Source organism: Ananas comosus, linkage group 10 (assembly GCF_001540865.1).
Source record: "Ananas comosus cultivar F153 linkage group 10, ASM154086v1, whole genome shotgun sequence".
NCBI lineage: Eukaryota > Viridiplantae > Streptophyta > Magnoliopsida > Poales > Bromeliaceae > Ananas > Ananas comosus.
The window spans coordinates 6,749,028-6,774,441 of record NC_033630.1 but is presented as its reverse complement, the minus strand read 5'-3'; the positions used below and the strand labels follow the sequence as shown (position 1 = coordinate 6,774,441).

Sequence of the window (25,414 nt, the reverse complement as noted above, 5' to 3'; positions counted from 1 at the left end):
CTAGAAAATGATTCGAGAACAAAGAACTTAGTAAAGCTAAGTACCAATGCATGATAGTCGGAATAGGTGAGTTCCGAGAGATGTTGGCCCTAGTCCGTAGGATATCCTCACGTGGAGAGGATAGATCGAGCTCACGGTTTGTATTTGGGATGGTATAGCCATCCATATCGTCGAGTACTCCGGAGTGTCGCACGATAGGGACCACATGGAGGTCCGCAGACAATCCCAGATCTGAGAGCACTTGGAGCTCCTTACCCTTAGGATATAGATGTGAGGCGTAGGCGAACCCAAGGGTTTCGCCACAGATTGGGTAAATGGAAAGACAACATTGTCATCGAACATTTGGTTATTGAACATAGAAAGAACTTGTTAGCATGATAGTAACCCTTTACTATATGATGCATACATTCATTATACATGATTATGGGTATAGTAGTATAATTTTTCTATTATGCATTTACAGTTTTAGAAATCTATCTATATATCTAGTTGTTGTTGCTTTTGCCAACTTAGACCTAGTGGGAAGATCGGCGGAGTCGGCGGCCGAGCCCACTGGGAACTATGGAAGATAGTTCTCACCCCACTCTATTACAGGGTCGAGTGCGGGCGTGCCGGGTAAGGACCGCGGCAAAGACATCGCGCCCGAGCAATGATCAGTAGATAGCCAGCTTTCCTTATGCATTAGGTTTCTTTTTGTATCTAGATGCTTATTTACATTTTGGAAAACTAATGTTGTATTTAAATGAACATGTATTCATTTTGGAGGAAGAAAGATGTAAATGTAAAAGAATGATGCAATTGTGATGTAATAGATAGTAGATCTCTCTTTATTCACTTGTATTATACTTGTGTTACTTGCTCTTAGTTGTTGGCACTGTTTGTGCCCCGTTGAGTGTGTATGTTTAGAATTTAGTTTCCTGGGTAAATTTTTGTACACATTCCTATTGTTGAGCCTTGGACGGGCAGGGGAGGTGCTGTCCGTCCGGCGTCCGCTCGGCGCGCCCGAACCGGACCAAATCGGTAGCGGTTTCGGGGCGGGGGCGTGAAAAAAATATTTTGGAACCGTTAAACATAATAAAAACATTTTAACTGTTAGAGTTAATAATTATTTTAAACATAATTTTAAACATAAAAATTAAAAAGATTTGGATTACTAGTCAAAAAAAAAAAGATTAGGAATTTGAATTCAAACCTGACTAACAATCGCAAAATCTCTTTCCGAACTCAACGGATTTCAAAATTCCATATCCAAATCCGAAACTAACCAACTTTCCGAAGCCGGAAACCAAACCCAAACCCAAAGACCAGAATCCGAAACAATTATTTCTCTTTACCATATTTCAAAATATTTTATATTAAATATAAATTTGAATATAATATTAAACTTTATATATGATTCGGGTCGGATACAAAGTGGATATAGACAAAATTCATAGTTGGTCCACAAAATATGAGAGGAAAGATAGAGGGAGAAAAAGGAAACAAAGAGAGAATAAAAATTTTGATAATATAGTAGATGTAAACTGACTAAATTGCTTATATATTAAAAGATAAAAATACCCTTCTTTGAGGTACTTGGTAATCCGTACCTTTTCCAAAGTGATTTGCTATTATAGATCACAATTTTAAAAAAATTAAATCTGAGCCATTGAATAGGAGTGAATGAATGGTGACAAAATAAATAAATAAATAAATAAATAAATAAATAAAACAACAAGTATAGAAGCATTACTCTTATCTTTAATGAATTACAAATATGTAATTAGGTGCAGGTTTTAGACTAGTAATATATTATCTTTTAATCCCTTGTAGGAATGTAGTATCTTGCTATTTTTCCATGGGAGCTCCTTTATTGAAAAAAAAAGGCAAAATTATACGATAGCAAAAAAAAAATTTATTTAATTCGTAGCGCGACAAAGAGAAAAGGGTTAATTACATACAGTCCCTGCAAATATGATGAATTACAGATATATTCCTGCAAAACTCAACTTTCATAATTTGTTCCTGCAAAAGTCCTAATATATTTAGATATGTCCCTCTGGTTAGGATCCGTTAGAGAACTGTTAATTTTTAAACAGTATGCTCGTAAAATGATATTTTTGCCCTCACAAATATGTCCCTCCAAAAGTACATTTGCAGTAACCCCCTTCCTCTTTCTCTTCCTCGGGAGTGGACGGCGGCGACAGCGGCGGCGGATCATTGACGACGACGACAAAAAAACAAAAAGAGGAGAAGAGGAGGATACGAAGAAGAAGAAAATGGAGGCGGCGGAGGTCGAAGGAGCTCGGAGGCGAGGTTGGAGAGGTCGCCGATTGAGGAGGAGAGGCGGGAGGCGGCTGCGGCGACGGTGCAATACCAAGCGCGGAAGCATCGCGCGACAATGGCAACGAAAGATACAGTGGAGAGGAGGCGGCGAAGGTTGGCGTCGGCGGCGTCGGCGACGTCGGCGGTGTTTCGACAAGGTCGGGGTCGGATTCGCCAATGACGAAGAAGAGAGAAGAGGAAGAAGGAGAGGAACAAGAAGGGGGAAGAGGAAGAGGAAGAGGAAGAGGGAGAGGGTTCGCAGCCGCATCTCCTCCGTCGCCGGTGACGAAAAAGAGGGAAGAGGAAGAGGGTGAAGAAAAAGAAGGGGTTAAAATTGTCAATTCAGCTTATTAATTAACCATGGTTAAGTATTTTAACTGTGGTTAATGAAATTTTTCTAATGAAAACTAACGGTAAGAACATATCTGAATACATTAGGACTTTTGTAGGAACAACTTATAAAAGTTGAGCTAAGCAGGAATATATCTGCAATTCACCATGATCATTGCAGGAACGTGTATACAATTAACCCACAAGATAAATGCTCCCGATTGTCTCTTTCATCTGCTCCCAGTTGGTGGATTTAAAAAGCCATGAGGGAAGTTTCCTGGTGGCTACACCGTTCGGCCTTTTATCTACTCCCAATTATATTTGTTTATACTATAAATATAGTTCATCCTCGATCATCTCTCACTCCTCAATCCCTATAAGACATCAACTTCCAAGAGCTTCTTTGGTTGCAGTATTTTCTCTAATTAAATTTGAGATTAATTATTTTGGAGCAGCTCCCTCTTCAATCTCCTTTTTGGATCTGTGGTTAGTTGTTCTTCTTCTTCTCCCCCTATCTTTTTAATTAATTTTTATTTTCTTTGCTATCAAGTAGTTGATTCCGCAAAAAGTTGCAAGGAGTATATTATATGTCTTTGTTGATTAATGTGTTGTTTGGATTCAGTTGATCTTTGGAAACAACATAACATGAGATAATAATTAAGCTAGAATAATTTGGTCTCATGTAGTATTTTCACTTTATTACTGATGATTGAGTATTTAAATCGATGATCAATATATACCATGAAAGATGATTAAAGATACTAGTCAAATGATGTCAAAAAGTTATGAAATTTAGTTTCCAAATACTTTTAATAGTATACCAGCCTAGCTCCATATAATGGTACGGGCAATAAAAAGAATTCATTTCAACAAATTGTATATATGTTGGAAATGAATAGAACAATTTTAAAGGAAAAATAAATTAGCATACAATTTTAAACTGAGTTAATAAAGTAATTTGAATAGCTTCTTAAAATTAAAAGATCATTTTTTATATTGATAATTTTTTAGAAATATCTATAAAATTAGAGGTGGACGGAAGGATATGTACTCATGAAATTAGCTCTTATCGTTATGAGGTTATTAGTATAAAAACTCGATTCCACCATGTTCGCACGATAACGAAATAAGATGAAAAAAATTAAAATTTGGTTTGCTTTATACTTATTCAAAGTCAACTAACCCAAGATTTAAATTGGCTTAAAGATAAGAATTAAGTGCAGGATAGAGGAAGAGGGAAAGAGTAATTAAATAATATATACACGCATATGTAATAATGTAAGTGTATATCAGCGTGACATATGATGTATTTAAGTATATATGTCGTACACATCTACAAGTAATTGCATATAATTAAGTCTAATACATTATTAGTCACCTAATTTTTCCTGAAATTTCATTTACTTCATAAAATTTTTAGTTTTTTTTTTCAAATCAAGTTATGGAACTTTAACTTCTATTTCAATTAGATCACTGGTCAAAAGTTATTTCACTTTTTAGATGAAATTTTACTTTGGTATAATTATTTGATAATAATTGAATAAGTAGCCGGATAATTTCTAACGGATAACGTGACACTGTGACAATTGAATTAACTATTACTTAACTTGTTTTGTTTAAACCCTAGGGGACCACAACTAAACCTACACCACTATTATTCTAATTCTATAATTTTTCATCCAAGTTTAAAAATTTGATAGTAAAAGAGCCAAAATATTATTAATAGTATTCTAGCCCAATTCTCTCTCTCTCTCTTTTTCTCTCTATTTGATGCTTTCAACTATTTGACCCTTGAATAAAAAATTGTATGGTTGGCATGATAGTGTTCTCTAGGATTGAGTAGTTCCTATAGGATAATATTATTAATCCAAATGATAGAAATAATCAAAGGACCTGATCCAAGGTCGAAAAGTCAGAAACACCAAGTCTTTTATGCTTAATATATATATATATATATATATATATATATATATATATATATATAGAGAGAGAGAGAGAGAGAGAGAGAGAGAGAGAGAGAGAGTCCGGCTAGGATACTATCAATAGTACCAAAGATTTGGTGCTATCGAGTTTTCCACAGTTAGATTTAACCCTTTTGATTATTTTTACCCGTTAGATTATATTATTCAACCAACCACTCACTCAACCCTAGAGAACTCATATTATCCGAACCATACAGTTTTCAATCTAATGGCTAAAAAACTAATAGTACCAATAGCTTAGTGTTATTGATAATATTCGAGCCTAGTTCTGTATATATATATATATAATAATTATATATATATATAGTAGCTATAGGGCTATTTCTTGCAAAATCTGATTTCACATTTTCTGATTTTTAGTCCAAAAACAATGTAAAACCTACTTTTTTTTTTAAATCTAATTCTGATTTAGGAATCAAAAATTTAAATTTAAAATTGAGATTCATATTTTTAATTTAAATTTAGAATTTAAAATGAAATTTAAAAATTCAATTTTAAAAATTTAAAATTTAAATTTAAATTTTCAATTTTCAATTTGAAATTTTAAATGTAATTTTAAATTTAAAAATAAAATATTATTTTTTAATTTCAAATCTCAAATTTTAAATTTTAAATTCTAAAATTTAAAATTTAAACATTAAATTTCAATTTTAAAATTTAAAAATTTTAAAATTTTGAAATTTGCAATTTAAAAAAATTAAAATTTAAAAATTTTTAAAGTTATATTTTAAAATTTTTTAAAATAAATTAAATTTTAAAATTTATATTTTAAATTATAAGCTTGAAATTTGGAATTTAAAATTTGAAAATTGAAAATTCAAATTTATTTCTATTATTTAACAATTTAAATTTAAATTTAAATTTTTAATTGTTTAACTTTAAAATTAAAAACTTTATATTCAAATTCAAATTTTGAATTCAAATTTTAAAATAAGATTTTAAAAAATTATTATTTATAATACATGAACAAGATGTATAAGAATAACTACCGTTACTGTAAAGAAAACTGAATGCATACATGGATATCAACTATAGTAGCAAGACAACTGTAAAGAAAGAACTGTAAGTATGTATGCAACAACCGCTACTATAGTTATATGCGTCAACCAGACGACAAGTCCAAAAATACCCAATTTGGAAACTACCTATCGGTCCGTAGACCTCAGGCCTGTGCCACAACTGCTCAACCTGTACATGACCCTCGCATAAAGCACCCGGGTTTGAATGGTTTATGACCATCGCATAAAGCACCCGGATCTGAAAGCATATACCCTCGCATAAAGCACCTGGGTTCACGGGTTGGCATTCCAACCACTTTTCCGGAAAAGAACACCCTCTTGCGGTGGCCAAATCGCTAATGTTCGTGAAATGCGTACGAGCAGTGGCGATCGATGCTAATATGCTCAATAGCCAACCGTCGGCAACCAGCCGACAATCACTGCCCATCAGATAATAGAACCGACCGAGCAAGTCACAATAACAATGCAGTAAGTCGACCGAATAGGTCACAAATACGAGACAAAAGACCGACCAACAAGGTTGCAATACCAGATATAACGAACTGACCGACTAGGTCATAACCAAGCATCGGCAACTAGCTGACGATCCAAACCCTCCAGGTATACTGACTGTATAGGTCACCGAGTGCTCCAATCGACCACATATATCAGAACCACGGATGTGAAGTACAAGAACCGACCAATCAGGTCGCAGATGTCATATGCAGACAAATCTACTCTACTCCTAAACATGGAAATACTGAGTAGATTATGACGAAAACAATATGGGTGCAAGGCTCAATAAATACTAAGCAATAGTAACAATCAGGAGAGCAAGGGTAAGAAACCATCACCGAGCGTGCACCACTGTACCGACTTCGGATCGAAGTACCCACCTGTACAAACGTGATACTGGCCGAGGAATAATCAACCGGACCTACGAAAGGTCCAGCGGGTTAGAATCTAACCCGCTAACACAAACAAACCACTAATAACTCTACGAAAATCGGTTTCCCAAAAATGATTACCGTAATACGTCGGAAATCCCGAAAACCGTACTGGGACTCTGCCAGGACCCACGAACTATCCCGGAACGCACCGAATCGTACCACGAGTCACTCGCTGCCGATAAACACTTATTTTAATGTGACCTGGCAGCGAAAACACTAACTCACTCCGAAACGATTATCGTTGGACAATCGTTCCGATCCGAGTTCCCGGAAGTGTCAATTTTGACACCGAAACCCACCGTCGCTCACCCGTCATTTTCGAACCCTCGAAACGATGAGGGTGACCAGCCAACAAGGCTTAGTGACGCAACAATAGCTCACGAGGCACCGTAGGAAGAATTCCGAACCGAACCCGCGTTCCGTCGGCAGATTTCGCTGAGAAACGCGCCGAAAATCCCTTTTCGCTTTTCGCAAAGGCCTGGGGCCTTGGACAATCAGTCCAGAGGTCACCCACTGCCCGCACACGCTGCCAACAGTGGCCACAACAGTCACAATTGCATAAAAGCCCTCCCGATTATATGAAATCGCATTATTTCATACGATTTTCAGGGTTTTATGGCCCAAAAATGCAAACCGATGATCATTCAGTCAATCCGAGTCATCTGCTGACAGGTCTCGGCGTGCCGGAGGCTGTGCTCACACTTCGGAGCACGGCCGACCACTGTGGAGAACGCGGGAGCAATGCGAAAGACTGCAAACAGCACGCACAGCATGTAAAACATGCTTATATAGCAAACCAAGGGCTTGCTGACCTTAAATGAGGTGAGCGCAACGATAGGAACTGACCAACGATCACGGTGCTCACCTCCGAAGGCATCAGAATAGCCCTGGGTCACCGGAAAACGCGTGTGCAAACCGAAACAGCAACCAAAAGCCCCAAAAAGGGGCGACACCGCAAAAACAGCAGAACAGAGTCTCCCCGACAGAAACTAAAGTGAGCACGATGATCAGCGATGTGTCACGATCATCATGCTCCCTTCCACAGAGATCGGGGAGGCCTGAATTGCTCGGAACAGTATCTTACTCAAAATAAGCCCTATTTCGGACTTGGCCAGAGAAAGCTTGCTCCGGCCGGCTACCGGCGGCACGGCGAGGTGCGCACGCACCAGGGATGGGTGCGAGGGAGGTGAGGAGTACGGTGCTCACCTCGGATGGCGGCGGAGAGCGGCGAAGGCGGCGGGCAATGATGCCCTAGCCGCGGCAATCCTAGGAGAGCGCGGCCCAGTCCGGTTAGCAGGGAGGCTCCAGCGGCGGAGGCGCCGGCAGAAACCGGACACGGCCGGCCAGGGAAGGATGGCGCTTAGGCCAACCGACGGCGGGAGGTGGCGGTGGTAATGCAGCAACGTCCCCAAGCCCGTTTGGGCTCGGCTCGAGCACCCTTGGCAGCTCCGGCCACGTTGGCGATCCGGGAAGCTCCACAGCTATGGCGACAGGTCGCCGGACAGGTCGCCGGAGTCCGGGGAAGGTGGCGAGGCTGATCCAGAGCGGCGGCGGCGCAGGGGACGAAGAGGACCCAGCCTCAGCCTGAGCTAGTCAGGAGTGGCCGCGGAGAGCTAATGCGATGGCGGCGACCAACGGAGGAGGCGGTGGCAGCGCGCGAGGGTCGCTGGAGCTTCAGGGGAAGGCAACTCGGCCGACCCAAAGAGACGGCGCCACGCGGAGATGACGTGGACCGAACCTGCACCAGGTGGCTGCAAGAAGACACGGCGGCTGCTTGAGGCCCACAGGGACGACGGCGNTAATGCGATGGCGGCGACCAACGGAGGAGGCGGTGGCAGCGCGCGAGGGTCGCTGGAGCTTCAGGGGAAGGCAACTCGGCCGACCCAAAGTGGCGGCGGTAGTGCATAAGGGGGCTGAAGCTCCCTGGCCGGATCTACCCAGATCCGGCCGCAGCCTGCCAGGGCGGCGGCGCGGCGCTCGGGGGCGGCCCCGTCCGGTGGCGGGGGCTCGCCGGAGGTCGCAGGAGGGCGTCTCGACCGGCCAAGGGAGACGGCGCCACGCGGAGATGACGTGGACCGAACCTGCACCAGGTGGCTGCAAGAAGACACGGCGGCTGCTTGAGGCCCACAGGGACGACGGCGGCCGGCACGGCGGGTTGACTGTGCTCTGAGGTACTGCCAGAAATGGTGCCCAACAGCGATGATCCTCCTGGGTTGCCCTCGGACAGAAGTGGAGGAGGTTGGTGGAGGAAAGGCCACCCAAGCTTTTCCGACAGTCGGGGGACCTTGCCGATGGCCGGGGTGCGCGCAGAGCTAGGGCAGGGGAACAAGAGGGAGGTGGCTGGGTTCAGTTGAGGAAGAGGGAGGCCAAGGGTTAGGGTTTCCATGGAGAAACCCTAAGTGGTCACTTATAAGCAAATGGCAAATTTGCGCACAAGACCCTCTAAACAGATTATTTCATTCCAAGTCCCTCACAGCACGAGTAAAACACGTGAATACCCCTCCACGTGCGATCTCACGCGAAATGATACATAAAATGTCGCAACTTTTGCAAAAATACCATTTTGCCATCACCGACCTCTCGTCAATCAACACGCAATCTCCGCAGATCCGTCCGTCGGATTTGCGAACGGATTGTACCAGTGCGATCAGCACGATGGAAACAACAAAGCTACGATTTTGGTTCACCTCGATCGGTCACGGATTCGCACTGAAACTTGTCCGCTCTCCAAAGTTCCCAAAATTACACATATACTAATGTGTAAACCCGAAAACCCTAATTTCAAATCTGAATTTGACTTCCCTACTGCTAGTAGGGACCCGAAACGTCCATCACCCTACTCCAGATCACAAGCATGGAGCACGAGGGGTTTCACAATGCAAGAATAGCAAAAAGCGAAAACCCTCCTTTCGATAAAATCCCTTTTTCTCAAAAACCATGCATCAGATTTGAAATTCGTCAGTGCCATTGGTTCCAGAATAGCTGAATAGGTCGAAACGAGCTATTGGATCACTATAAACGGAGTCCGATACGCGCCGAAAGCCAACTCTACTCTGTGGCTTCTCCGGAAAATCAGTGTTACTATTCACTTTAAGTGATTAGTAATAATCGCGTAACTTCTCCATTCTAGCTCATTTTCTCCTGAAACTTGACGAGTGCTTATGTAATTCAATTACACACAGGAACATCATCAACAGAGAGTTTAGTTTGTTAAAGATATGCCTTCTTTTTTATTGGTTTATGGAAAAATAAAAAGGATCTCATGAGGATTTATTTTGGTGGATCCTAATTTAAATTGGAATCCTAGATAGACTAGGATTAGTTTTCCATATATGACTCTATATTCAATTGAATTAGAGTAGGATTGAGCCAAATCCCTCTCTATATATACATGCATATGCATGTACGGCAAGGGTGTCGAGTGGTGGCCAAAATTAATTAGAGATGCTAATTAATTAAAGGTGTCCGGCTCTAATAGAGGGATGTACGGCTTCGTGGGTGCATGGTGTGGAGGCCCAATTAATTAGCATTCGGTGCCTAGCTAATTAATTAAAGGTGCCCCGTCCGTACGGTTAAAGAAGAGAAGTTTGCTCGCATGCGACGGATTGAGGTCGGCGGCGGAGCGGCGGCTCTTGACCAATTGTCTGAGCGGTTCGGATTCTTCGAAGCAACGACATAAAGGAATTTAGTTAGAGTTTCTATACTTCTCTAATTTGGTCTTCTTGGTTTTACGAAAAGCTTTTTCGGTATTTTCTTGGAGTTTTCGTTGGAACAAGAAAGGTGGGATTCACCATAAGGTTCTTGGTTTTTTATCCGGAGAAGACATAAGGTGTAAGCTTGTACTTCTATTTCTTCATATAGTGGAATACATCTCTCTCGCTCTCCCCGTGGACGTAGGCAATTGCCGAACCACGTAAATCTTGGTTTCTTCTTTCTGCATTTATTTCTTTTACCGTTCGGTCGATTTTCTCTATTTTTCGTGCATCTTTGTTGGTAGCACATGACGGACGATCCATCCGGTTCCCAACAAATGGTATCAGAGCGTAAGGTTCGTGCTACATCAGAGATGTCGAAAGTCTCGTCTTCTAAGTTTGAGGTGGAGAAATTTGACGGTAAAGGAAACTTCGGTCTCTGGCAGAGAAGAGTGAAAGCCCTTCTGGTTCAACAGGGCCTTCATAAGGCGTTGCTCGGAAAATCGAAAAAGCCGACATCGATGAGCGACGAAGATTGGGAGGATATTGATCTGCGGGCGGTGAATACAATTATATTGTGTCTAGCAGATGAGGTGATGTATAACGTAATGGATGAAGAAACTACAGTCGGCATGTGGAACAAGCTAGAGAAGCTGTACATGACCAAAAGCCTCTCGAACGTGCTGTACCTAAAGCAAAAATTATATGGGCTACGCATGAAGGAAGGTACGGCAATAACGGAACACTTGAACACCTTTAATAAAATTATTGCGGATTTGCTCAGCATTAATGTCAAGGTTGACGAGGACGATAAGGCGTTGATTTTTCTTACATCACTTCCGTCGTCCTACAATCACTTGGTGACCACCATACTGTACGGGAAGCAAACTCTAAAGATGGAAGATGTTACATCGACACTTTTATCTGAAGAGATCAGGTTGCAGGCGAGTACCGAAGAAAGCAGTGCAGGTTTGGTCGTAAATGATACAAGTGGAGGAAGGGGACGATCAAGAGAACGTGATGCAGGTAAAGGAAGATCCCGTTCCAAGTCAAAATCGAAAAAGGTGAAGTGTTACTTCTGTAAGAAAGAGGGCCACATGAAAAAGAACTGCGAAAAGAGGAAGGCTTGGCTGCGAAATCAGAATTCCTCTGCAGATACGGCGAGCGTAGCCAGTGATTCCGGTCAGGACGTCTTGACGGTTACAACAGATTCTGACTCTCACGGTGACTGGATATTAGATTCTGGTTGTTCTTATCACATGTCTCCAAACAGGTCTTTATTTGATACTTATAAGTCTTGTGAAGGCAGTAGTGTTATGATGGGTAATCGCACTAGCTGCAAGATGGTCGGTATCGGAACAGTAAAAATAAAGATGTTTGATGGTGTGGTGAGGACGTTAACGGATGTGAGACACATTCCGGATCTCAGGTTAAATCTTATATCACTTGGTACTCTTGACTCTACTGGCTGTTCTATTAGCATTTCAGGTGGAGTCGTCAAGGTTAAAAAGGGTGCCATGGTCGTCATGAAGGGAGAGAAGAAAGGGAATCTGTACAGGCTGATCGGCGAGTCGGTGATTGGAGGCGTTGCGGTAACATCCTCAGAAGATCATGATGCTGATGATACGGAGCTCTGGCACATGAGACTAGCCCACATGAGTGAAAGAGGGATGTTGGAACTGCATAAAAGGGGAGTACTCAAAGGTATTAAATCCTGTAAACTTAATTTCTGCAAATTTTGTTTATTTGGAAAACAGAAAAGGTTGAGTTTCAGGACCTCCAGTCATAAAAGTAAAAGTATACTTGAGTATATCCATGCGGACGTGTGGGGACCGGCTCCGGTGACTTCGAAAGGTGGTGCGCGATATTTTATTACATTTATCGATGATTTCTCCCGTAAGGTTTGGGTATTCTTCATGAAGGAAAAGTCTGAGGCATTTATAAAGTTCAGACATTGGAAGAATGAGGTGGAGAAACAAACTGGGAAGCAGGTCAAGGTTCTTCGAACGGACAATGGTGGAGAGTTCACTTCTCGGGAGTTTAAGAAATTCTGCAAGGATGAAGGTATTGTACGTCATTACACGGTTCCAGGTACTGCACAGCAGAATGGGGTAGCAGAAAGGATGAACCGGACATTGCTAGAACGTGCCAGATCCATGAGGTTATGTGCAGATTTGCCAAAGGAGTTCTGGGCTGAAGCAGTAGATATGGCGTGCTATATTATTAATCGATCTCCCGCCACAGCAATCGAACTCAAAACACCGGAGGAAGTATGGACAGGTAAACTTGCAGATTATTCCTCCTTACGGGTCTTTGGTTGTCCTGCTTATGTCCATATCCAGGAAAATCAGCGCACAAAATTAGATTCGAAGTCAAAGCCCTGCATATTTCTTGGGTACGATATGGGTGTTAAAGGATACAAGCTGTGGGACCCTATCGCCAAGAAGAAGGTGATTAGCAGGGACGTAGTTTTTGACGAAAAAGCTATGCCGCGTAAGGATCATCAGGAGGCTCAACGTGAAGAACAGTCAAAAACTACGCAGATCCAGGTGGAGCGGCAAGAGGGTGTAGATGATCAGGTGGAGCAGCCCCACTATCAGGATGATCATGGTACACAAAGCGATCCGATTGAAAGCACTTCGGAGGAGCCCTACTCTATCGCTAAAGGAAGGGAAAGGAGACAGATTCGTCCACCTTTACGGTACAGGTTGGAGGATATAGTATCTTATGCCTTATTAATTACATCAGATGATCCCACTTCCTATCAGGAGGCGATGCAGGACAGAGATAGTGGCAGATGGATGGCGGCTATGACAGAAGAGATGGAGTCTCTACAGAAGAATCAGACATGGGATCTGATTCCATTACCGGAAGGGAAGAGATCTATCGGTTGCAAGTGGATCTACAAAAAGAAGCAGGGTGCAGATGGAGAACCAGAAAAATTCAAGGCGCGGTTAGTAGCCAAGGGCTATGCGCAAGTAAAGGGAGTTGATTTCAATGAGATTTTCTCACCGGTGGTAAAACACGCGTCAATTAGGATGCTTCTAGCTATGGTGGCTATGTTTGATTTAGAGCTTCAGCAGCTTGACGTTCGAACCGCATTTCTTCATGGGGATCTAGTAGAAGAAATTTATATGGAACAACCTCAAGGTTTTGTTCAGCCGGGGAAGGAGAATCTGGTGTGCAAACTGAAAAGATCTCTCTACGGGTTGAAGCAGGCACCGAGGCAGTGGTATAAGCGGTTTGACGGGTTTATGATCGAGCATGGTTATAGCAGAAGTTTATATGACAGTTGTGTCTACTATCGGAGGCTTGAAGATGGTTCGTTTATTCTGCTTATGCTATATGTAGACGATATGCTTATAGCAGCTAAGAATCCGAATGAAGTGCAACAATTAAAGGATCAGTTGAGCCGAGAATTTGACATGAAGGACCTAGGAGGTGCTAGGAAAATCCTAGGTATGGAGATCAGACGCGACCGCATACAGGGTAAGTTATGGTTATCGCAGAAGACATATATACGAGCTATTATAAAGCAATTTAATATGTCAGAGGCGAAGGCGGTCAAGACTCCATTAGCCCAACACTTCAAACTTTCTGAGGAGATGTGTCCCAAGACGGATGAGGAGATTACTTCTATGTCAAAGATACCATATGCTAGTGCAGTCGGTTGCCTGATGTATGCTATGATCTGCACTAGGCCTGATCTTTCACATGCAGTTAGTGTTGTCAGTCGGTATATGTCGAATCCAGGAAAACAACACTGGGAGGCCGTGAAGTGGATTTTGCGGTATCTGAAGGGCACATCAGATAAAGGTATTCTCTACTCGAAAGATTCTGGTAATGATGAAGTGAAGGGGTTTGTAGATTCCGACTATGCGGGTGATTTGGACAAGCGTAGGTCTATTACAGGTTACGTCTTTCTGCTGGGCGGCGGACCTATCAGTTGGAAATCTACGTTGCAGCGCACTGTAGCCTTGTCAACTACAGAAGCGGAGTATATGGCGGCAATTGAAGCAGCTAAGGAAGCAGTCTGGCTTAGAGGCTTGGTTGGTGAACTCGGGATCATGCAGGAAAAAATGATTATCGGTTGTGATAGTCAGAGTGCTATATGTCTCGCCAGGAATCCAGTTTACCATGGGAGGACAAAGCACATAGAAATCAAGTATCACAAATTACGGGAGCTCACTAATGAGGATGATGGAGAAATTCAGCTTATAAAGGTTTCCACAAAGGATAATGTAGCTGACATCATGACAAAGCCGGTAACAGCGGATAAGTTTAGACACTGTCTAAACTTGGCTAATTTGCATGACTGCTAATGACTGAATGCCTCAGGGAGAGGGGGCGATAAGATGAGAGAGAGTAATGAAGTAAAAAAGAAGTCAAGGTGGAGAATGTTAAAGATATGCCTTCTTTTTTATTGGTTTTGTCCATGCACCGGGTCTACGGAATATATTAATTCTTAAAGTTGATTCACGTTGGTGTAAGAGATGAGGCTGAATCTAATTAATATTGGGATTGCATGCATCAAAACCATATTCGGTTTATACTTCTCAAACCGACTCCAATTAACATTGGTTGACTTTTGACCGGGTTAATTAGCACTATATATTCATGCTGGGGTGAACCGTACGATGCGTCATGTGGTAGAAATTTAATTAGCATCGGGCTAATTAATTCACAGCTTCCTATAGCCGTACGGTAGCAAGAAAAAGAGATGCGCGGTAGCACGCATGCGACGGATTGACGTTGGCGGCGGAGCGGCGGTTCTCAACCAATTGCCTGAGCGGTTCGGATTCTTCGAAGCAACGGCATAAAGGAATTTGGTTAGAGTTTCTATACTTCTCTAATTTGGTCTTCTTGGTTTTACGAAAAGCTTTTTCGGTATTTTCTTGGAGTTTTCGTTGGAACAAGAAGGTGGGATTCACCATAAGGTTCTTGGTTTTTTATCCGGAGAAGACATAAGGTGTAAGCTTGTACTTCTATTTCTTCATATAGTGGAATACATCTCTCTCGCTCTCCCCGTGGACGTAGGCAATTGCCGAACCACGTAAATCTTGGTTTCTTCTTTCTGCATTTATTTCTTTTACCGTTCGGTCGATTTTCTCTATTTTTCGTGCATCTTTGTTGGTAGCACATGACGGACGATCCATCCGGTTTCCAACATAGTTGCACTGCCAAAATCTCAGTCTTTACAATCGCTTTTTTGTTAGATTCAGCTAAGCGCTCTACAATTTTTAGCTAAAATTAATTTTCTAAATTAAAATTAATTCGGTAAAAATTATTTTTTTTCAGAATATTGGCCAAACAGGCCCATAATTCATCATGGCCCACTGCAATCAAGTGCTGCTAGGAACAGTAAAGGAAAAAAAAAAATCTTGTATGCATTAGTTATATTGGTGATGTGTCATCACCTACCAATCAAATTGTTCCTTTATGTTCATCCATTACATCATGGTTAATAGAAAAATATTTTTATTATATATTTTACTCAAAAGAAGAGATATATTTGACTTTTAATTGATGATGCGGTACATTTGATGTATAATAGAATCTCTCATAATAAAGAGGGAAGAAGTTTCTCCATCGGTAGCTGCACTGTCCAAATTATTTGCTCCCAATTATTTATTTCTTTATCAAATTTGATATTTGGAGCAACCCCCTCTTCAATCTCTTCCTGAGATCTGTGGTCATTTGTTCTTCTTCCACTTATTCTTTTTAATTAATTTTTAAGTTCCAAGTGTTCTTGTTTTTTATTTTCTTCGCTATAAGCTATTTAATTCTCTAATAAAGCATAGAGAGTAATTCTTTTTGGCTCAATATATAGTTTGGATTCACTTCATCTTAGGAAACGAGATGACAAGAGCTAATAACTAAGCTAGAATAATTTGGCCTTATATAATACTTTCATTTTATTGTTGATGATTGAGCACTTAATTCGATGATCAATACCATGAAAGATGATTAAAGATACACAAACTTTATAGAAAAAGAGTTTTGTGATATTTAAAATTTAATTTCTGGATCACCAAGAGGGCACATTAATGCGAATGGTCAAAATTAGAAACCTTCTAAATACATTTTTTTTTAAAAAAAAAATTCTTAAATTCATAATCTTGGATAGATATTGATCTAGATAGTTGAGAGAATTTTATTTAATATCAAAAGCTCAACTAATATATGCAGTTTAATGACATTCAAATTTAGTTTGTTTGTCTTTCCTATTTACATCTTCTACCAGTGTACTGACATCATTCGCAAGTTATTTAACATGTAAATGAGTACAAGATCTTAAGGCTTATGTAAATGAGTAAAAGATCTCAAGTCTTTAATAGATTACCATCAGATCAATCTTGTGGGTAACAAGACCAATAGCCACTATGACTCCTCAGAAATATGGAAGTTCACGTCTAAAATTAAGTTCTTATATTTCCGTCAAAACAAAACTATTTGAATAAGCACTAATAGTTTCTTGCTCAAATGACTTAAAGAGTCCTGATATAAACTTAATTATAAACTAGAAGAGGCCTTCAAGGGCAACTAGGCTTATAATGGTTAATTGCACAATAATTTACAATCGCTCTTAATACAATTCGCTCTACTTAGTGACTGGCAGTAGATTCATTTGCTTTCCAACTCTTCATTGATTTCATAATCCTCTAAATTAAGGACTATTCCACATCTTGCTTTACAAATATACATTGAGGTCATATAGGAGTTTAGTATGATTAGTTATGATGAATCTTTTATCTGAAAATTTTGTTAAACTGCTTCTCAAACAAGTTATTATTTTTTGTTCTTAGAGACTACAATGTTGTTACTGGTGTTTCTTCCTTTTAACTGAGGATTTTAACAAATGTTTGTTCAGTGCACTACAGAGTTATTTTGGTTGAGACAATTACATATTTTTTGCAAAAATTGCCTAGAATCATAAGAGCGCTAAAAAATAATCATTTTCTCTAGTGGTACATTTGAAGAGACATGATAGTTTGAAAGGACCATTTATTAATTCCGGGCTCACTTCATAGGAATTCCCAATGGCGGAGGCTGTGATTAGCTCATTACTCCTGAAGATCGGCGTTATCATAGCTAGTGAAGCAACTAAATCAGCAACATCACGACTACTAACACGGATATCAGCAATGAAAGAACTCATGAAGGATATATGTGACATTAAGGATGAACTTAAGGGCATGCAATCCTTCCTACAGACTGCAGAAAGACTAAAAGAAAAGGATCAGAGCATAAAAATTTTTATACAACAAACAAGAGACTTGGCTTTCGACATTGAGGATATTATAGATAAGTTCACGTACAAGCTGGGTGAGGCGCAAGGAGGGGTTCTACCCACAGCAATCAAGAGGTGCATTAATATAAAAACCTGGCATCACCTTAGCAAGAGGCTTAAAGAGATCAAAATTAAGCTCCAAAGCAATATTGAAAGAAGTAAGCGATATGATACAAGAGGAATGGAAAATGAAGCAAGACCTCTAATAGCTGTTGGCGGTAGCAAAAGCCGTGCAGAATTAGCACATTTTGTCGAGGAGGATGATATCGTGGGTTTTGACGAGTACAGGGACTTATTGCTCAGATGGTTAAAAGATGAGGACGAGCAGCAAAGGCAGCACGTGATAATCTCAGTGTTTGGGATGGGTGGTCTAGGGAAGACCACTCTCGTGACTCATGTGTTCAATATCATCAAAGCTTCCTTTGATGCTTGTGCCTGGGTTGCTGTATCTCAAAGTTATGAGACTCATGATTTGCTTAGACAAATCTTAAAAGAGTTTCATAGGGAAGATCGTAAGAAAAGAGAAGTACCTAACAACATTGATACCATGGATTACACAAGCTTGGTTGAGAAAAGAGAAGCACCTAACAACATTGATACCATGGATTACAGAAGCTTGGTTGAGACTATCCGCACTTACTCGCAGGATAAAAAGTATGTACTCATTCTAGATGATGTTTGGAGTACTGATGTAATGGACAATATAAAATATGCACTTCTGAATAGTAATAGCAAGAGTAGAATAGTTCTCACAACAAGAATTCGCAATGTAGCACTACTAGCTGACGAGTACCGTTTGTTTGAGCTAGAGACACTGAAGGCAAATGATTCGTGGGATCTATTTTGTAAAAACGTATTTTGGAAAAGTGCAAACAAGATTTGCCCGCCACCTTTAGAACAATGTGGTAAAAAAATTGTCGAGAAGTGCGGTGGCTTGCCCCTTGCTATCGTATCTATAGCCCGTCTCTTATCATTTCGAGAACAAACCGGTTCTGAGTGGGAGAAGGTTTACAAAGATCTTGAGTGGTATCTAACTAAGAGCGAATCAAAGATCCATGAAAAAGTATATGACATTTTGAAACTTAGTTTGGACGATCTTCCCCATTACCTTCGAAATTGCTTCTTATATTGTTCTAGCTTTCCGGAAAATTGTCAAATTGGAAGTTTCAGGCTCATACAGCTTTGGGTGGCCGAAGGGTTCATTGAAGAAAGAGCTGAAAGAACGATGGAGGAAGTGGCCGAGGACTACCTTAACGAACTTGTTCATCGCTGCCTACTACAAGTGGTTAAGAGGAATGAATTCGGTGGAGTTTGTGCATGTCGAATGCATGACATCATTCGAGTCCTCGCTCTCTCGGAGTCAAAGGAGTTAAGTTTCTGCATGGTCTACGAGCATTCACAGAAAAAATTGCAGAGTTCCAAAGCACGCCGCTTGTCAATCATATGCAATATAACTAATTATCGTCCTGAAGACGAATCTCATTTGCGTTCAGTACTTGTTTTCAAAAATTCCATGAGCTATGATTTACTGAAGTCGGTCTTAAGATCATCAAAATTTTTACGTGTCTTGGAACTACAAGGAGCACCAATCGAGAAACTACCGAGTGAGATCTGTAACCTATTCAACCTGCATTATCTTAGTTTGAGAGCTACAAAAATTAAGGAGCTTCCAAGATCAATTGGAAAGCTACGAAATCTGCAAATGTTAGATACATATGGAAGTGAAATAGAAAAGCTGCCAAAAGGAATAACAGAGCTTCAAAAGTTGAGACATCTATATTTGCCCGACAATATGGATAAGAGCATCAAGGCACCGGTGGGAATAAGGCGCTTGAAGGACTTGCAGAGTTTGGCAAATATTAGTGCAACTGAGGAGATTGTGCGGAATGTAAAAGCTTTGATAGAGTTGCGGGAATTTGGGATAATAGGCGTAAGAACCCATCACTGTGCAGACTTGTGGAATAGTATCACAAAGATGAACCATCTTAGCAAATTATGTGTCGAAAGTGAAGATGGGGAAGAATTACAGCAGTTGGGCATCCTGCGCCTACCTCTACGAATTCAAAGATTATATCTGCGTGGTGAATTAGACAAAACCTCACTCCTTGAGCTTGCCACGTCCTTTGGGTCTCTAACAAACCTAACCAGATTAACACTTTCAAGGGCAAAATTGGATGAAGATACATTTCCTTACCTGCAAGCACTGCCCGCGTTGATGCTTCTTGAACTTTATAAGGCATATGATGGCATGATGTTGCACTTCCAAGCAACATCATTCCCGAAGCTAAAGGAATTGGAAATAGCACATTCCCCGAAGCTCAGTCAGGTGGAAATAGAAAGAGGAGCAATGGCAAGCCTGAATGAGCTTCGGCTATACGGTTGCCCAGAGCTAAAGGAGCTGCCCCACGGCATCGAGTACCTTACCACCCTTAAGAATTTATACATTGAGTATCCAGCAGAGGAACTTATTGAGCTGCTTCGACGAGGAGGAGGAGGAGGAGGAGGAGGAGGAGAAGGCGACCACAGCAATGACTGGCGCACGAGGGTTCGCCACATCCCAAATTTTACTATTCGGTTCTGACGAGAGGGCAAGGTTGTCGAAGAAAGGATTCAATAATTCCATATCATGTAGGTGAGCTTGTGCACTTTTTGCAAGGCACCGACCGAGCTTGATGCTTTCATATTTTCCGCCTCGGATCTTCTAAACAATCCGTCCGTGCGTGCTCGAGGAAATTTGAAAATGATGATCGATATATGCAGATGTTATCTTATAGCATGTGTATTTTATTTTATTTTATTCTCAATGTATGTGTGTGTAAAAGTGGATGCATCAAATTAGTTGGTGCATGCTTTCAGCTACTCGTATTATGTATTTGGAGAATGCTTTGTACCCTTTTAAAACTTTATTTATTTATGTATTTGGAGAATGCTTTGTACCCTTTTAAAACTTTATTTATTTATGTATTTGGAGAATGCTTTGTACCCTTAAAACTTTATTTATTGGCTAAAATAAAAAAAAAACCTTCCCTTGTGAATATTCATATTTTTTTACTTTCTAAGATGACTAACTTTTCTTTACTTGTTAAGGAAAAAATAAATTTTTTTTTTATGCATTTCTAACAATTTAAGGGTATATTCAATATAAATTATAAGAAATGGACGGAATGGTAGTAACAGAACTCTGGCGAAGAGCGTGTAAATTCATGAACTTGAAATTTTGAGAAGAGAAAATATATATATATTTGAAAGCAAGTGGAGGAAGTGAAAAAATAAGTATTTACATAGAATTTTCTATATTTTACCCTTATTAAAAAGATTAAAAAAAAATTTGAAGAAAAAGCTTTCGTATAATGTCTGAAAGGATAAAAGCAAATTTCAGTTCTTGACTAGGTTGAGTTAATCCTAAGAAAAATAGGACTTGATATAACAAGATAAAATTAGAGTAAATAGAAGAGGTAGTTTCACAAATGTTGTTGTTTAACAGATCGATTAGTGAGAAAATCTATTGTTAGATTTCGATTTAAATTTATAGTTATTTAAATTAAAGTCAAATTCTACTTTAATTAGGATAAGATGAGATTTAGTTTTATTAAAACATAAATAGAGTTTAATTAAGAATCTAATTGGACTGTGAGTTCTAATTAGTCTCTTCATTTGACACATTCATTACATACAAGATGTACGGCCAGAGGAGGGAATTAATTAAACTCTCAATTAAATAGTATTTAGTAAATCAGAAGGGTCGATTATATTGAAATAATGATGCCCAACTTGTTAGCCAATTAATTTTAATTCGCATCTGCAACTCGTATCATCATAATTGTTAAAATAAAAATCAAAGTCTCTCTCTTGACCTTTTCTCATAGACAGATTGATTTAAAAAATATATTGATTAGTTTTAATAAACCACTGCTTCACATTAGTGTTTATAATATTACAATATATAATATATCATTCATTTACTACTAATTGAATTGAATTTGAATATGGATTAATGTACATATAGATAAAATTATCATGCCAATCCTACTATATTTATATTTATCTGAAAGAAGAGAGGAGTTGGAATATGCATTGAATTCTGATTTCTTCTGTTAATTCTGAAAAAATTTTCTATCAAAAGAAATCTTCCGCTAATTCTCAAAAAATTTTCTATCAAAAGAGGAGCATAGGTTTGTTCTTAATTATGTGGAGTGACTAATTTAATAATTAGTTAAAACTTTATTCTACAGCATGATTCAGGGTTAATCTTAACTTAAATTTGAATTATCACAATTATATCATATACTCTGTTTTGAATAACTATGGTTAATTGGTGCATAATTATATGACTAAAAGAGATTCCAAAAAATTTTTCCCAAAGTTTTTTTTTTTCCCGTACAAAGAATAGACATTTATCTAAAGACTAATCAATATTTATATTTTACAAGCCCTATGGGCACCTTTTTTTTTAAAAAAAAAAAAGAAAAAAAGAAAAAAGGGTACCATAGCGTGACGAGTTAAAATGAATAAGTTACGTATGATGGTATGGCAAATAAATAAAACTCATTTCAACAGATTGTATGTTGGAAATGAAAAGTACAATTATAAAGGGAAAAATAATTAAGCATATCCCACAACATAAAGAGAGTCTGAGAGATCTCAAGAGACATGAGATCATTATGTGCATAACAATCATTTATTTATTATGCATTCTATACAAAACAAATAATTATTAAGAGAAATAAACAAGGTTGTTGCGCTACCTCGAGTCACTTCGGACCAGGACTTTCCGCTATCCAAGGTTGTTGCGCTACCTCGAGTCACTTCGGACCACTGTCCTATACTGCTTACGGCTGAGCGAGGACCCAAGGGAAGGCAGAAAATCTTTCGATTTGAGGAAGCGTGGCTCAATCATGACGATTTCCTAACCAAAGTACCACGATGGTGGACGGAGGGAAGGAATAAAAGTTCTGCTGTGCTTACTTTCACAGCAAAGCTGCGATACTGCCGACAAAGGATCAAAGAATGGTGCAAAAGCGAATTCTACAGTATCCGGGACCTTAAGAAATGTCTCATGGAGGAAATTTATCAGATTGATACAGCGGAGGAGCACGGAACGCTTGCTGAGGAATGGGTAGTGCGAAGAGAGGATTTGAAAGGTAAGTTACGGGGTGTCCTTAACGATGAAGCCGCCATGTGGAGAGCCAGGGCTAATCAGCACTGGTTGAAGGAGGGGGATAACAATACTAAATTCTTCCATAGTATTGCTAACGGGAGAAGACGGGCCAATGGTATTGGAGTCGTTACCGATAATGGGCATGTGTACCAATCAGAGGATGATAAGAAGAAGTATTTTTTCCAATACTTTAAAGAACTTTTTTCAGCGGAAGCCTCAGCCCCGCACTCCTTCGGCGATTGGAGTAGGCTATTTACCTCTCGACGGGTTACGGCTCCCATGATGAGGCGATTAACGGAGAAGTTCAGTGTCGAGGAAATTAAAGAGGCGGTTTTTCAGTTGGGTAGTGATAAAGCACCGGGACCTGATGGTTTCCCTCTAAGATTTTACCAAACTTTCTGGGACACCCTAAAGGGAGACCTTCTCAATGTCTTCCAGGAGTTGTACGAGGGCGGGATTACTACTGCTCCTTTAGATTATTCCTTTATTTGCCTAATACCAAAGAAAGAAGGGGCAAAAAGAGCTAACGAGTATCGACCTATCAGTCTCATCAATGGTATTCAAAAGATAATCTCGAAGGTCCTAGCGAATCGACTAGCAGTGGGTATGGATGAGCTAATCTCACCTTCCCAATCCGCTTTCTTGAAAGGGAGAAATATTACCGACGCGTATGTCACTGTGTCAGAACTAATTCGATGGGGTAGCAAGGAGGCTATTGAAGGGGTAGGCATAAAAGTGGACTTCGAAAAGGCTTACGATAGGATTTATTGGCCCTTCCTCTTCAGTATTCTCCGATGGTGGGGCTTCGAGGAGCGATGGTGTAGCTGGATTGAACAATGTGTATGTAATGCTAAAGTAGCTATTCTGGTTAACGGTGAGGCGACGAACTGGATCAAAACTAAGCGAGGGGTACGACAAGGAGATCCACTTTCGCCATTCCTATTCCTGTTAGTGGCGGAGTGCCTCGCCAGATTGACCAGCAATGCCACCTCAAACAACCTTTTCAAGGGAATTGGTCCTTCACATGAGAGCCTAACGACACTAACACAGTTTGCGGATGATACTTTCTTTTTCTCTGTGGCTAGAAATCGATATATGAGAAACCTAAGACTGATGTGGAAACTATTCGAGTGGGCGTCAGGATTGAAAATCAACAGAGAAAAGTCCGAGTTATATTATCTGGGTGAGACTGAGGGCAAAGCGGAGAGACTCGCACAGTTGCTCGACTGCAAAGTTGGTACCCTCCCCACCACTTACCTAGGCCTCCCTCTTTCACCTAAACCTCCCACAAAGGAGGTGTGGAGAGGGGTTATTCAGAAGCTGCAGCACAGAATCGACGGATGGCAGGCTAAGCTTCTCTCTAAAGGGGGTAGACTTATCCTGGTCAACGCGGTGCTCACCAATCTACCAATTTACTTCCTGTCAGTGTTCAAGGCACCTGTTTGGGCGATTAAGCGCATCGAAGCTCTACGCAGAGACTTCTTCTGGACTGGCCATAGCAACTCCCTTGGCAAGGGGTGCCTTGTTGCTTGGAAAAACGTTTGTTTGAGTAAAAGGGCAGGTGGGTTAGGCATCCTAGATGTAGCTGACATGAATAAGGCTCTTCTAGTCAAATGGTGGTGGAGATTCCATACGACACCTCATCTACCATGGATCAAGATTATCCGGGCTTTATTATACCGCAGAAGAAGGCCGCTGTGGGAGGGAAGAGGATTCAGGCCTCCATCCCATTGGTGGAGAGGGGTGTTAACCATTAAAGATATCTTTAAATGGGGGATCAACTATTCTCTGGGCAATGGGCGGTCGGTGGATTTTTGGCTGGACAGATGGTGTGGGGACACCACACTTCAAGCGGCGTTCCCGGAGGTGTACGCGTTGCTGGATTGCAAACCAACATCGGTTAAGGATTGCTTTGGCAGTGACGTCGGCAGTGACGGCTGGAATTGGAGTACAATTCTGGGCGATGAATCCTCGATTCCAACGCACCTGTGCCCCACTCTTTCGGAGCTCAAAAGGAGAGTTACGAGTTTTAATATTACGTATAGGGAGGACAAGTTAGGATGGAGATGGGGCAGTAATGGTACATTCTCAGTCCAATCGACCTATCGGATGTTGAACGACGGGGGCACGAGGGACAGACGGGCTAACATTATTTGGAGACTCCGAATTCCACTCAAGATCAAAGTGTTCTGTTGGCTAGTTCTTAAGAAAAGAACACTTACGACTGACAATCTCAGGAAGATAGGATGGTCAGGAAGTACGGCTTGTGCAATGTGCGGGGTTTATGACGAGTCGGTGGACCACCTATTCACCCAATGCGCCTTTATCAAGTTTATCATGGTCACGGGACTCGAGGACGTTCAGTCGGAAGAGTTGGGTGACGATGTACATATTGTCTGGGATAGGTGGAGGGGAAGGGATGGTGGACAAAGTAGAAGGGACGGCCTAGCTGAATTGGCCGCATGCTGGTGGACCATTTGGAAGGCCAGGAACAACCTTATCTTTCGCGATATTCAGTTTGACCCCAAAGTAGCGGTGCGTAGGCTCAAGTACTTGATTGATTCTTGGAAAGACACTCTATGATTTTTTTTTTTTTTTTTTTTTTTTTTTTTTTTTTTATTTTTCTCGCGCTGGGTTGCCCTACTCTCTGTTAGCGCCTAATTATAATCAATGAATGACAGGTAGCGTCACTACGATTCTAGCAAAAAA

General features: G+C 40.6%; 1 protein-coding gene across 1 annotated transcript; it reads left to right on the top strand.

The window, feature by feature from the left end:
- LOC109716514 (disease resistance protein RPM1-like) lies at positions 3,015-20,474 on the top strand. Its single transcript, XM_020242012.1, has 2 exons — positions 3,015-3,120; positions 17,288-20,474. The coding sequence occupies exon 2, from the start codon at positions 17,297-17,299 to the stop codon at positions 20,126-20,128; it is 2,832 nt and encodes a 943-aa protein (XP_020097601.1). The 5' UTR covers positions 3,015-3,120; positions 17,288-17,296; the 3' UTR covers positions 20,129-20,474.

Bases quoted from the DNA above. Each gene is read 5' to 3' on its own strand.
- LOC109716514 (XM_020242012.1), top strand. From the start codon at position 17,297: ATGGCGGAGGCTGTGATTAGCTCATTACTCCTGAAGATCGGCGTTATC.